Below are 13,352 nucleotides of genomic sequence, written 5' to 3' on the forward strand. Positions count from 1 at the left end.
GCCTGGGAGCGTTCTGTGTCCCCAGCCATGCGCGCAGGCCGAGGGAGCGTCGGGACCACCGGCGGTCCGGGAACTGCGGGGATATCCAGGGACGTGCAGAGACATCCGGGGAGATGCAGGGTGGTGCAGGGAGATGCAGACACATCCAGGGAGATGCAGAGAGATGCAGGGTGATGCAGGGACATGCAGAGACATCCAGGGAAATGCAAGGACGACCAGGGCAATGCAGGGACATCCAAGGAGATGGAGGATGATGCAGAGAGATCCAAGGAGATGCAGACACATCCAGGGAAATGCAGGGCAGTGCGGGGAGATGCAGAGACATCCAGGGCGATGCAGAGACACGCAGGGCGGTGCAGGGACATGCAGGGAGATGCAGACACATCCAGGGAGATGCAGCGACATGCAGGGAGATGCAGGACGGTGCGGGGACATGCAGGGACATGCAGGGAGATGCAGGGCGGTGCAGGGACACGCAGGGAGATGCAGACACATTCAGGGAGATGCAGGGAGATGCAGACACATGCAGGGAGATGCAGGGCGGTGCAGGGACACGCAGGGAGATGCAGACACATGCAGGGCGAGAGGCAGGGCTGGCGCGCCCGCAGTGCCCCCTCCCCGCGGCCAGGGGGCGCTGCCGCGGGCGGGCCGGCCGGAAGGGCGCTCCCGCTGGGGCCGGGGGTGGCGGGAGCGGCGCGATGCGCGGGCGGCAGCAGCACGGGGAGCAGCAGCGGCAGCGGGGCCCGGCGCTGCCCGCCGCCGTCGGGGCGCTGTGCCGGGCCCTGCCGCCCCGCGCCCGGCCCGCCCCCGACACCCTACGCCGCGCCAGGTTCGACCGGCCGCAGGCGGTGAGCGCCGGCCGCTCCGCCCGGAGACCCTGCGGGGCACAGGGCAGCGGGGACCAGCGGGGACCAGCGGGACACCCGAGTGCGGCGGGGCCCGGGGACACGCTCGGCTCTGCACGGCAGCGCCACGGGCACTGAGCCTTGGGCAGGCCCTGCGTGAGGGGCCGCGGTGTGGCCCCGGCTCGGTGTGACCCCGGCTCGGTGTGGCCCCGGCTCGGTGTGACCCCGGCTCGCTGTGGCCCCGGTTCGCTGTGGCCCCGGTTCGCTGTGGCCCCGGTTCGCTGTGGCCCCGGTTCGCTGTGGCCCCGGCTCGCTGTGGCCCCGGCTCGCTGTAGCCTCGGTTCGCTGTGGCCCAGGTTCGCTGTCCGCCCAGCTGACACGTGTTAGGGAATCTCAGCAAACTCGCCGCTCTGGGAAGGGCTGTGCCTCACTGTGGTTGTAACTTGGGGCTTGGTGTTTCACCCTGGTCTGTGACACCTCCTCGGTGTCGTCTGGGCTTTCCTGCTCTTTGCCGTACCCAGCTTGGGTCTGGCTGCTTTGCCTCCGAGACTTCCAGCTCGCACACAGGGTACCTCCCTTCCTCGGCTATTTTAAGGGTTTTACGAGTGTTGACTGACATTCCAGCCGTAGGAATCACTATTTGAGTTTGTCAGCATGCTGTCCTTGTGCGGCCAAGAAACGATTCCCAATTCCAGCTCATTCTGTTGTGCCTCTTTGTGAGTTTGGCGCTGTCGTGGTCAGATCTTACCGGTGTGTTCAGGTGCCTGTTTGACTACGGCTGAGCTGTGCCATATGTGACTGTATCAGAGTAGATTTTGGAATGCTCCGCACATGGGTCTCACTGTAGGAGTGCTGGGTGTTGCTGTGCAGCCAGCATTAGCCCTTTTCTTTCTGGGTGCTCCTTTCTATAGATTCTCTGTTCATCAGGCAGGAACATGTGAGCATACATGAACAGGAACATTGACATACATGAACCTGCCTGTCAGATGGTGTTGGCTGGGTCAGCAGATGTGCTGTTCAATGTGTGATGTTCAGATATGGGCTTAATTGCCTAATTAAGACTAAATAATATGGCAGATATTTTTCCTGCTGATCTCCCCTTCCACCCCTCTCTTTTGCAGAGCCTGGACTTCTGGAAGCTGCTGTATGTGCTTCTGAAGCAGATCCATGGGGGCAAGTGGACAGAGTCTGATGCCATAGGTAAATAACATCATTCTGGCTGACTGCAGTTTCCATCTGTCCTGGGACTGGTTTTGTAGCACCTTTGGCTCCTTTCTCCCTGTAGTGAGTGCTCTGTTTTGCACACCTGTGCCACCAACTTACCAGACCTCAGGTTTAGTGATGAGGAAACGTGCTGTGAGGCAGGTTTGCTGCTCTTTGATGTGCTTTGTCCTGGAAACTGGGATGTTCCACAGGCTCTTGCATCCCTGTGACATTTTATTGCAGGTAAATCTCTGCAATGATGTTATGCCTTCTCAGTATCTGCAAAGACTGAGAAGTAGATTTGGTGTTTTCCTTTGGTTCCTTCTTTTCCCATTCCCATTCATGCCATGATTCTGTTGGTCCTTTTCTATCCAGTCCTGTGTCAGAGCCAGGAATTGCAATGTGAGAACCATGAAGGCAGTGTTTTGGATTGAAGTTCTAGACAAAACAAGAAATGGACTTGTATGATTATTTTAGGAGGACTGTGAATAATGTCTTTAAGGACAAGGCCACTTCTCCAGAGAGGAGCTGAATCCAGATTGGCTTCTCAAAACAGCAGAACACTATTTACTTCTTAAATGTACCACTACTCCCCACCTTCTCTCTTGAAACATGTCTATCTAGGGCCTTTTCATTGTGTGGGAATTGTATTGTGATGAATCAAGGTCTCCTCATACCAACTCCATTTAATATTCACTTTTGCCCGTGAAAGCAAAACACCCTAAACAGCCCTGTATGAGCCCCTGATTGGCTGTGAGCCTGGTGGCTCTGTAAATGGAATTAAGAAAGGTTCAGCATTGTGGAATGCAGAGCAAAACCACCAGCATAGTTTAGCTGGTAGCTCAGCAGGAAGTCCCGTTACTCGCAGGACTGCTATTTTTCATTTGCCTGTTTTTATTTTTCCACTCATCCACAGTCTGCTGTGTATGGGAAGTCTATTTATTGACTGTCTCCCACAGCATTGTGGATGTGGTCCTGCACATGTGCAACCTTACTGGATCCTGGCTGCTCCCATAGTGATTGCCTGTAGCATTTGGGGACAGAATTCCAAGTGCATGTGGCAGGTTCCTGGCTCTGGAGACAGCAAACACAGCCTCCACTGCTATATTGTGAGGTAGCAATGTGTGGTTCTGCTGAGAACTGCTCAGCTGATTTCTGAGAAACCTTTTTAGTCACAACTTGGTGATTAAAGCTGAAGTTCAGGCTGGAGAGCTGTACTGTTTTTCAAATGACACTAATTACTTTTGCTTGGCAAGTGAATGAATTGTCTGCTCTGAACACAATCGATATTTTACTGCTTTTCTTCTCTGCCCCAGCTCTGGTCTCTTGTGTATTTAATGCAAATGAAATAAGCCTTGGGCATAGGCACTAAATAACTTTCTCAGGTTTGTGTAGGATCCTGTTACACAAGAGAGAATTGAAACAGATTCCTCTAATCCAAGTCTAGTGCCTTAGTCCACAGATCAAGCTTTGCTTTTCTTTGCTCTTTTTGTACAACCTCTTAATTACCTGGGTTAAAATAAGGAGGGCAGCAGTTGCCAGATCCCAGAGGAAGGCTGTGAAGACTCCTTTGGTCTAGGGGTTACTGTGAGCATAGAAACAGCTTTCTGGAAAAGAGAAGCCATTCTCCAGTGATCTTGTATCCTTTATTTTTCAAAAGGAAACACTGATCTTTGGCCAGTTCAGGAATCCCACTGAAGCTTACCAGTCAGTGGTTATAAAATTCTGCAGCTGCCTCCTGGTTTCTGGTTCTGTAAGAATTTTTTCTTCCCACAGTGAAAAACACTTAACTGTAAACTTTGGTGTAAACTTGCTGTAAAACCCAGCCCCTTAAACATGTCACAGCAGTGGGCCATTGGACAGTGGAGAGTCAGAGTAAGCTGTGTGAATACTCTGGGCATAACCTTGCTGATGAAATCATGATTAGTGGTTTCATGCTGCTTGTTCTTCCCAGAGGCTGATGAACTTGGTTAACAGCCTGACAGCCACACCAGGTAGCAGTGCAATATGCATTTGGATAGTTGGAGGAAACATTTATTTTCTGAGATTGCTGTTCAGTTTTTATAGCATGGGAAAGAGGTCTGGAGCTGCAATAGATTTTTTGTTTGTTTGACAAATGTAGCAGAAAATGTTTTTCTGAAGCAGTAGTTTCCCATAATACCACTACCTATGCAGGTGTTCCTTGTCTGAGTGCATGAAGTAATGTGTCTGTGCTTCTTCTTGGTTTGTAGTTCCTTTCCATTTTAGCCTGCCAGGCTAGTGCATAGCTATTGTTTGAATATCATCTTGTAAATCGCTGAAAATATTTGTCAGGACTCACAGTGGAAGAGCACAGCTCGAGTACAGTTTTAAGTGAGCTGAACCCTGAGCTTGGTCTTGCTTGCTGAATATAGTTTTATAAATAATATCTGTGGATATTATGTGGAGAAGGGGATTAGGTGGGAGCCTTGTGAAGGTCTTTCAGTATAAATTTCCCAGTCCTAGTGCCATAAGAAGATGTCAGAGAGGTGTCTGGTGTGTCTCTTCTATCTGAGTGATGTTTTTTCCTCTCCCTTGGTCACGCATTATGGAAGAATCCATCTTGGTCCTGGGTACTCCCATAATCTTTACTGCCATTTATACTTTTGCATTTTAACTTGAGCACTCTGGAGATGGGGAAAACTAAGGGATTTCTCTGAGGTCAAAGGAAGGCTCCTTGAGCCCCACTTCCAGATCCATGCCTTGACTGCTCACTCCCAGTTCCTGCCTGGCACACCAGCTGTACCCTCTCCTGTGAGGGCAGCATGTTGCAGAGGGAGACATGAAAGAGGGTGAGATAAAGGACCAGAAGAACACCGAAATTCAGGTGGTGAATTGCCTTGCTGGATCTGACCTGAGTGATACATCAGAGCAGGGAAATGGTGATAAAAGAAAATAAAAACCACCTGACCTGCTCTCCTTTCCTCCACTTTGAGATGTGATTTGTTAAGGAGCTCCTTGAACTGCAGATGGCAGCATGTGATGCTTATTTGCTTTGAAAAAGGCAGAAAGCATGTACTGACCATCCTTCCTTTTGGAGGATTTCTGCCTTTATCTGTTATGGCAGTTCCTTTCTTGACAAATGCACACAGAAAAGGAAAGGATGACATGAAAACCCTGCTCCTGTAAGAATGTTCACAAGTGATCAAAATAAAATCTGAAATATCTCCATGCTCCTCCTGTGCTTGAGGGATTGGAAAGCACATCTACAGCAAGATTTTTAGCAAGCCATAGGCATTTCTGCCACCCTGACATGGGGAAGGGAAGCTGCTTGTTTCATTCATATGTGAATGAAACAGGGCAGGGTCTGTGAAAAGAGCAAATGGAGTGATTTAGGTCTTTGTAGGAATGCCTGAACTGCATGAAACTGTAGATTCCTCTAGCTCCACCCAGCTGTGACAGCTGTCAAAGGAAAAGAAAAGAGCAAATCTAGAAGGATTCTTTCATGGCATGGGGGGATACTCTTTCAGCCTCCAGCAGTTTACATCTCAGACTTTGCAATCCAGAGAGGATATGTTTGTGTTTCATAAGTTTCCATGAACTGCTGTTCTGTGAATCCAGTTTCTCCTTGAGCCTGAGTGACTCTTAGGAGTCCATAGAGTCCCACAGTGAGCAATTTCAGAATTTTGCTGCGTGTGTGAAGAGCATCTCTTTTACCATGTTTTGACTCACATGCTTGCTAACTTTGTTGGCTCACAGTTCTTGTGTTGAGTGTTGTGCAAACAAATCATCCACTCTTCACCAATTGCACAGCACTCAGGATTTTGAAGAGTTTGTCATATCCATTCTTGCTCTTCTTGGCCTACTTCATAGCTTCTTACAATGCAGCTGTTCTGTTCTTGTGGTTGTACTTGTCCTTTCTCTCAATTTCTTTCCAAATTTTCTGCAGCCTTAATGGGAGAGAAGAAATAAGGGTCATGGTGGGTATTTGTGTTCTGTTTAGTGTCCTTGCTAGGTTTCTCACACTGAGTTTGCCTTTGGATGCCTGTCAGAACCAATTGTGATACTATCATTAAAAACCTTGTCATCTGAGATGGTGTTGCTGAGCCCACAGAGCAGCTCCAGGTCCAGTCTCATGTTGTAAGTCAGTAAAGTTAGGAACATTTCTTTCTTTGTGCACATAATTTTTCATTTTTTCTAAAAATACTTTTATCTGTCTTTTTAAAGCTTGGGCTCAAGGTTCTGCAGTCCTTCATGATCTGCCTGCATTCTTTACTACTAATATCACATCAGCACCAAGTTTTCTGTCACTGTCACGTTGTCTAAGTGTCATTTTGAGTTGTTTGAACAGCAGCTGTTTAGCACAGAGCCCTCATGTGAAACCACTGTTTGTTCCTGCCCTCTGGTTCTTGTCTGCTGGGTACTTGTCATTGATCCAAGGCTCTTCCTCTCCCCCCACTGCAGTCCCTTGGTTTCTTTGTGCAAGCTGAACCCCAATGGGAAGTCTAAATGTCTTGCATTGGTTGAATCTTCCTAAATCACTTGCTTCTTGTAGCCCTTGGAGAACTCCAGAAACTTTCTGAGCAGGTCTTCCTTTTACAGCTGTTGGTTCTTAGCCACTATGAGTTGTTTTCATTGTCCTCCTAATTATGTTCTTTATTCTGTTTTTGACTTAGTACAAAGCCAAGGTTTATTGGGCAGAACCTTTTTTAATAATAACTTTCTCTATGTTTCTGCAGTATTTTACAGCCCTGCAGTGCCTGTCTTGTAGCTGTCAGGTAACATTTGCTGGTGTGAAGGAATATGGATCAGAGCATTCCTGAGAATTTAATAGCCCATGTGCTGTGCTGCATTATCTCTGCTCTCTGGCACTCAAAGATTTGCAGCAGGCTGTGAAGCTCGTATCTCTAAATTCCAGTTTAGCTCAGGAGTAGAGTGGTTCAGAGTGTTTACTAATTCATAGCATGCTTGGTGACTCATAAAAAATGAATAGGTGAATTGGAGTCCCATTGTAGTGGGGATGGCTAGTTACCTTTATTAATTTCCAAGAGGCCATTACTGGTCTTGATCCCAACTCTGAATTTCTTCTTTTCCCTGACCAGTAGTTCCTGCAATCAGAATGGGGCAGTATAAAGAAGGCTTTTATCCTTTCCCTCCTGTCCTTCACCAGTTGTTGATTGTTGCATATAGATCATATAGATAAAACCTTATAAAAGAAAAGCCTTATAAAACATGGTTTAAACCTTACTATTCTGGCTAAACTAACCTGTTAAGTTCCCATGAGAAAAAAAAAAGAATAAAAATCAGTTTACATAACAATCTATTCTTATGAGAAAAGAGTTTGCAGCTACAAAAATAAGAAGTCTGTCCTGTGAGTCCATGAAGAAAAAATATAAACTATCTGGAAAGAAAAAAATTTGATCAACATGTACATTAGCCATTACCAACCAATCAACTGAGTTTCAGTAATTTGCTAACCTATCAAATTCAAACAGGGTACTTCTAATACCATATAAAAGTAAGCTATGTACAATAAAGATTCAGCCATTCTACACAAAAAACTCAAGCATCTCATCCATCTCATTTCTATCTCCAGCTCAAGGCTACAATGACCCTTGATAAAGACCAAGTCCCCACTGCCTTCCTGAGGCTGGCTTAAGAGTGCTGCCCTCTGAGGAGGCAGCAGCGTGGAGCTGGGTGGGTGAATGCAGTGCTGCAGGGTGTCACTCTGCGGTGTTTTTCTCTTCCAGGTGCCCAGGTGAGGTTTGTGAAGTGGGCTCTGTGGTACCAGGGCTACGGGCGGCCCCAGCTCCAGCGGCTCCCGGCCGACGGCTCCGCGGGCAGCCGGGAGCTGCTGCTGGCCTTCTCCTGGCTGCTGCACTGCCCCGGCCTCCTGGAGCAGCTCCTGGCTCGGAACAGAGTGCAGACTGGGGATCAGACCTCTGTGTGCACGGTGAGCATGCTGTGTCCCCCCACCCCCCCCGTCCACGAGCCACCTGTGACAGCAGCTGTGTCACCACCAGCGTGTCATGGGTGCTGTCCTGGTGCCTTGGCAGGTAAGTGACTTCAGCTTCAAAGAAGGCCAGTGTCTGTTTCCTTTCCCTTCTCTAAACTTTCTGTGTGCAAAGCTTAGGGCTTCTTTGTCACAGACATATTTTACGACAAATCCTTTTGCCAGGATTTTTTCTCCTGAGAAGCCTCAAAGGAAAAGAAAAACAATAATTGTCTGCTGCTGTGAAATGCAACAGGTGCATCTTTGATTGGTCCATGTGGTCATTTTTAATTAATGGCCAATCAAAGTCTAGCTGTCTTGGACTCTCTGGTCAGTCACAAGATTTTATTATCATTCCATTCCTTTCCTTTTTAGCTTTCTGATGAAATCCTTTCTTCTATTATTTTAGTATAGTTTTAGTATATCATTTTATTTTAATATAATATATATCATAAAATAATAAATCAGCCTTCTGAAACATGGAGTCAAGATTCTCATCTCTTCCCTCATCCTGGGACCCCTGCAAACACCACCACAGTTCTTTCTCTTTATCAAGCTCCCACCCCTGCCTGAATTCCCTGATTTCTATTTCCAGTACAGATGAGACCACTGTGGAGGTAAGTGAATCTCTTCAGTCTCTCTGCTTCTGGGCCTTGGGCTCCCAGACTGAGCTGTGAGTGGTCCTGCAGGGCAGGCAAACAGGTTAGCAATGAATGCTGGCTATGTTGGCACTGTTGGGTAGAGCAGGTAAGGCAAATAATACTTTTTGCAAACAGCAAGGTCTCAAATGGCAGCTCCTGCCCTTGAGGTAACTAATGACCTTTGAGAACACACTAGAGTATGTTGTTTTTTCTGTTAATAAAAGCTGTTAGTACATAGAAAGTCTGTTCTGAAGTAGCCATCATCTAGTCAGACACTAATTACTGCTCAGTCTGCTTCAAGATGACAGGCTCACAGAATTTCTTAGTTTTTTGGCAAAGGACTTTGTAGGCCAGAAGCCCTACCTGCTGATTATCTTGTGGTGTCTGAGGTGTGTGGTCTTCCTTGAACCCATATATGTTTTTTCCCTGGTTTTCTGGAGCCTTTTTAGGGGGAAGCAAAGCAGGAAAGCTGCAATATAAAAACACTGTCTTCAGAAGGAAAACACTTGTACAAATGGAAAACAGTTCAAGGGAAAGAATCCTTTTTGTAACAACATTACAAGAAGTATTTTGAGGAAAGGGACCACTCTTGCTGCACTACAATTATTTGCTGCACAGAAGAGGGAGCACAAGAGGCTGAGCTGTGGGTGGCAGTGCCATCTACTTATGTGAAGGGTGCCTTAAGATTTCAGAAAAAACACACTGCTGGACAACTTTTTATTTTCAACTTCTCTTTTACCTTTTTCTTGTTTTTCATCTGCAGTAGCAGGGTTTTTTTTTTTTTTTTTGGTTTTTAAAAATATTTTTGTTAAAATTTTTCTTAATTTCTGTTACAAAAGAGTGACAAGTGAAATGTGACATGAATTCAGGGAGTGAGGCAGCACCTGTGTTATTTTCTCTGAAGGCTTCAAGTTTTGCAATTCCCAAAAAGGGATGAAAGAACTATGGTAATACAATGTTATCTCTTATGGCCACACATACTGGTGTGTCTTTCACTGCAATTCTCACCTGCTGTACTCGTGTTTCTCAAAAAGCATGGAATGCATATCAAATGTTTTTACTCCATAACTGTCCAAAACAGTGTTTGGAAAGGCTTGAGAGTCTGAATTTTTTTTTTTAATAGACCAGACAAAAATTGTATAGACTGGAAGTTGGACTTAGCTTGTGTATGTAAAGCTCATTGTATTAATGGAAACATTTCTTGTATGGTGTTCATCCAGCAGTTTTCATGTTCCAATAAAAATAGATATTTACTAGGAAAAAAAAAGAATATAGTTATAGCATAACTAGTGGGTTTTGTGATTCTCCATCACAAGAAAGTTAAAACAAATGGAATTTTTAGGGAGAGGTCTTACCTTTTATTTGATCAACTAGGCATTGCAAAACCAATAAATTCAACCTTTAGGTGCCAAGCAAATGAAGATCTAGGAATGCACTGGCAAGGATGCAAGGAGGCAGTGGTGGGTGAGGAGGAGATGGATGGGTCACACACACCTCATTTTGGTCAGTGAATCAGCTCCTTGTAAACCACTCATGAAAACCTGCTGTTTGTTTGTTTCATAAAAGCATGAAGTTTTATTGCTGTTAGATATTGTTATTTGCTGGCTGTTGTTATTTTGTGAGGCTGTTGTTATTTTGTTATTTTTGTTATTTTTATTCATGTGGCAAAACCTGCTCATCGGCCAGTGTTCAGCAATAAAACCCCAAAATCTCAGTAAGAGAGGGGGAGGGTGAGGTTGTCACTTTGCTACCTGACATCTTGTAAGTTAACACACCAGACATGTAGTCTCTGCAGTCTTATTTCTCTCTATTTCAGTAAAGTGAAGGAAAAAGGTAAAAGAAGAGGAAAAAAACCTTCACTCAGGAAAGATCTGTCTCAAAAAATAGGAGAAAGAGAAGGGAATGCTCTTTGAAACAATTGAAATTAAATTCTCAGTTGAGAACTTGAAAAATCTTCCACTGAATGAAATCTTTAATGATTATAAACAATTTTCCTGAAGTGAAAATGTTGCAAAACAAAAATCCATGAAATACATTTGGTTCTGTGCATGGCTGAGATCTCTGCCAAAATGAGCAAAGTGTGAAAGCCAGTACTTGCTGGAAAAGTACATCTGTTGGTCTACCAGTGAGAATAAATTTGGAGAGAATCCTTACCCTTTGTCTTCATTTAAAAGGAAAGGAGTCTCAATAACAGTAGGCATAGCTTTAGTTCAAACTGATATTCATGTGGTTTGCTTTTAAAATTTTGTCTGAAATCCACTGTTTTACTGTTTTACACAACTGGGTCTGTTGTGTGAGAAGAGAGAATGGAGCTAATCCCTAAATTAAGTGTACAATCATGTTCTGACTGTTCTTTCAGCCCAAGTTTAAAACAAAGCCTGCTGAATTGCTGATAAAATGCCAAATACCCAACATATCAATGGCCAATTAATTTAAATAATTTCATTTCAGACTACCACACTCTGGCCTTTTTTTCCTTTGCAGTTCCTTAGCAACACCGTTTTCTTTCCCTGCAAATTGAACACTTCCATCAGCTCTAAAGGATTTTCAGAGGTACAAGGGTATTCATGACACATGATGGACAAGGAGCTCAGGCTCTGTGTGGAATTCTTAATCTTTTGAACCTGAGCTGTGAAAATCTTCCACAAGCTGACTTTTGCATGTACTTACATTTTGAGAACCAAGAGTTAAATGATTCCTGAAATGATAAACTCAGAGATGATGAAAGGTGGTAATAGGTAGTGCTAATGTAGTCAGAACTCACTGTGAGGTAGCTGTGGCAAGGACAGGCATGGTTGGTAGCCTGGGGTGCTTCTGGGGCTTGGCTGCTTTTGTGTGTTAGGTAAGAGATTCCTTCAGGGCACCTCCAGCTCGTGTTTTTTGGTGGGGCAGAGCTGCAGTGTCTCCTGAGCCAGGATCCTGGGGCCTGTGGCAGGTCTTTCCCTGGCCATTCTCTCTTCTAGCATGTGAAGTTTATAAACTGGGAGGGGCAACAGTTCAAGGAGCAAACTGTGTTGCTGTGCAGGAGGAGAAGGAGGAGGGGATCCATAATCCATGATAAACTTTAGAGCTGGGCTGCAGCAGTTCAGGTTCTGTGAATTTACTGTGCTCATCTGTCAGCAGGTTGGTGACTCCAGAGGCACTAAGTGAAAGTTCAAACCTTGCATTGGCCAACTCTTTAGAAGAAGTAATCACGAACTCTGTTAGATCTATAAAGACTTAAGTAGAATCTGAATTGGAGGCTCACATCGATGCACTGAAGTGTCTGCTTGGGAATTCTCACCTGTTAATTGCATTAAAGCACTGGGCCAGTAACTGATGGACAAGGTTTGCAAAGGCTTTTGACAACCCTTGTGAATTTCCATCTCAGATATTCACTGCTGTGATGTCTCAACGTCTTCTGTTGCTTTGGTGATCATGTACTGGCAGATTATTCTCAAGTGCCATTTATTGATTCCTATTCACACAGAACAAATCCAAGTGTACAAGACACAGCTGAAAACCTGTAGTTGAAACTGTCTCCTTCACTGAACTTGGGAGGCACACCTGGGGAGTTCTCATTCTCTCTGAGAGGCATATAATTGATATAAACTTGCCTTTTTAGCACATTCAATATTTGACTAATTCTTATTTACCTCACATTTTAAATTTCAATGGTACCGCCCCAGCTTTCTCCAAATCTGTGATGGTTTGGGCAGGTAATAGCAGTACTTTGTGAGCACATATTCTTCCTGTTTCCAGGGAGGAATACTGCCTGTGCTTCTTTTATTTCTACAGCTGAAATTAATGTAATTTGATTATGTGTGGAGGCTGTTGAGCTTTTTAAATGGTGTAGTGATGTTATATCCCTCATGATCATCAGGAGATGTTGTACAAACACTGGTTCTTGTTTCCACTAGTTCCCCCTGTCTGCTTCTGGGCCTCTGAGTCTGAAATTGGATGCCCCTCCCCTTTTGTGAATTTGTAGTAATCAACAAATAGAGCTATTATGTCTCTTGTGCTTGGAATTCATGCATGTGTCTCTAGCATGCCAAAATAACTCAGTTTAATTACTTCTGGTGGGCAAAAATGAAGATAAACATGCCTTCTGACCCTTAGGTTTGCAATTTGATTATCTTTTGTTTGTCATGGTCTAGTTTGGCTCACTGGCTATATCCAGTATAGTGTAAGGGTTATGCTTGGTCTGATCTTGTTGCAATGCCTTTCTTTTACAGAAAACTTGACAGTCACTGCTGTTCCATAAACCATGTTATTAGAGGAAAGTGTTAAAGTAGCAGCCCAGCTCGATGTTCCCCCTAGTAGAAAAACAGGAAACCTTGGGCACTAGTTTCAGTGAAAAGTACTTTTCTGCAGTTTTTCCATGTCTTTATCAATTCCAGTGAGGACAGAGGAGGGAATTTTATTAACCTTATTGATTCTGACTCAGAGGCGTAATTACTTTCCAGATCTTTATGGGCTATATTAGTCTGTCAGCTTTCATTTTTTGGTTTTCCTCCCTTATTCCCTCAGCTTACACTTCTGTTCTCTTTGTCCTCCTGTCTTCCTAGTAACTCCCACCATTTATGTTTTTGCCCTTTTTCTGCTATTACTGTTGCTGGATTCATTAGCTGCTAAGGAACACTTTTTTTATAAGCCATCTGCTAAACCTGAGCAGGGGGTGCAGGATCCCTGAGGTTTCTCCTGCAGAATTTTCCTCACCTCAGTGTGGCTGAC

General features: G+C 45.0%; 1 protein-coding gene across 1 annotated transcript in view; it reads left to right on the forward strand.

Annotated features, from left to right (window-relative positions):
- Window positions 1–698: 698 nt before the first annotated feature.
- Window positions 699–13,352, forward strand: part of TEDC1 (tubulin epsilon and delta complex 1) — a 71,613-nt gene continuing 58,959 nt past the window's right edge. The window contains exons 1-3 of the mRNA XM_066555762.1: window positions 699–848; window positions 1,967–2,045; window positions 7,757–7,959. Of these exons, the coding sequence (XP_066411859.1) occupies window positions 699–848; window positions 1,967–2,045; window positions 7,757–7,959 (432 nt within the window). The remainder of the gene's footprint in view (window positions 849–1,966; window positions 2,046–7,756; window positions 7,960–13,352) is intronic.

Source organism: Molothrus aeneus, chromosome 9 (assembly GCF_037042795.1).
Source record: "Molothrus aeneus isolate 106 chromosome 9, BPBGC_Maene_1.0, whole genome shotgun sequence".
In the NCBI taxonomy this organism is placed as follows: domain Eukaryota; kingdom Metazoa; phylum Chordata; class Aves; order Passeriformes; family Icteridae; genus Molothrus; species Molothrus aeneus.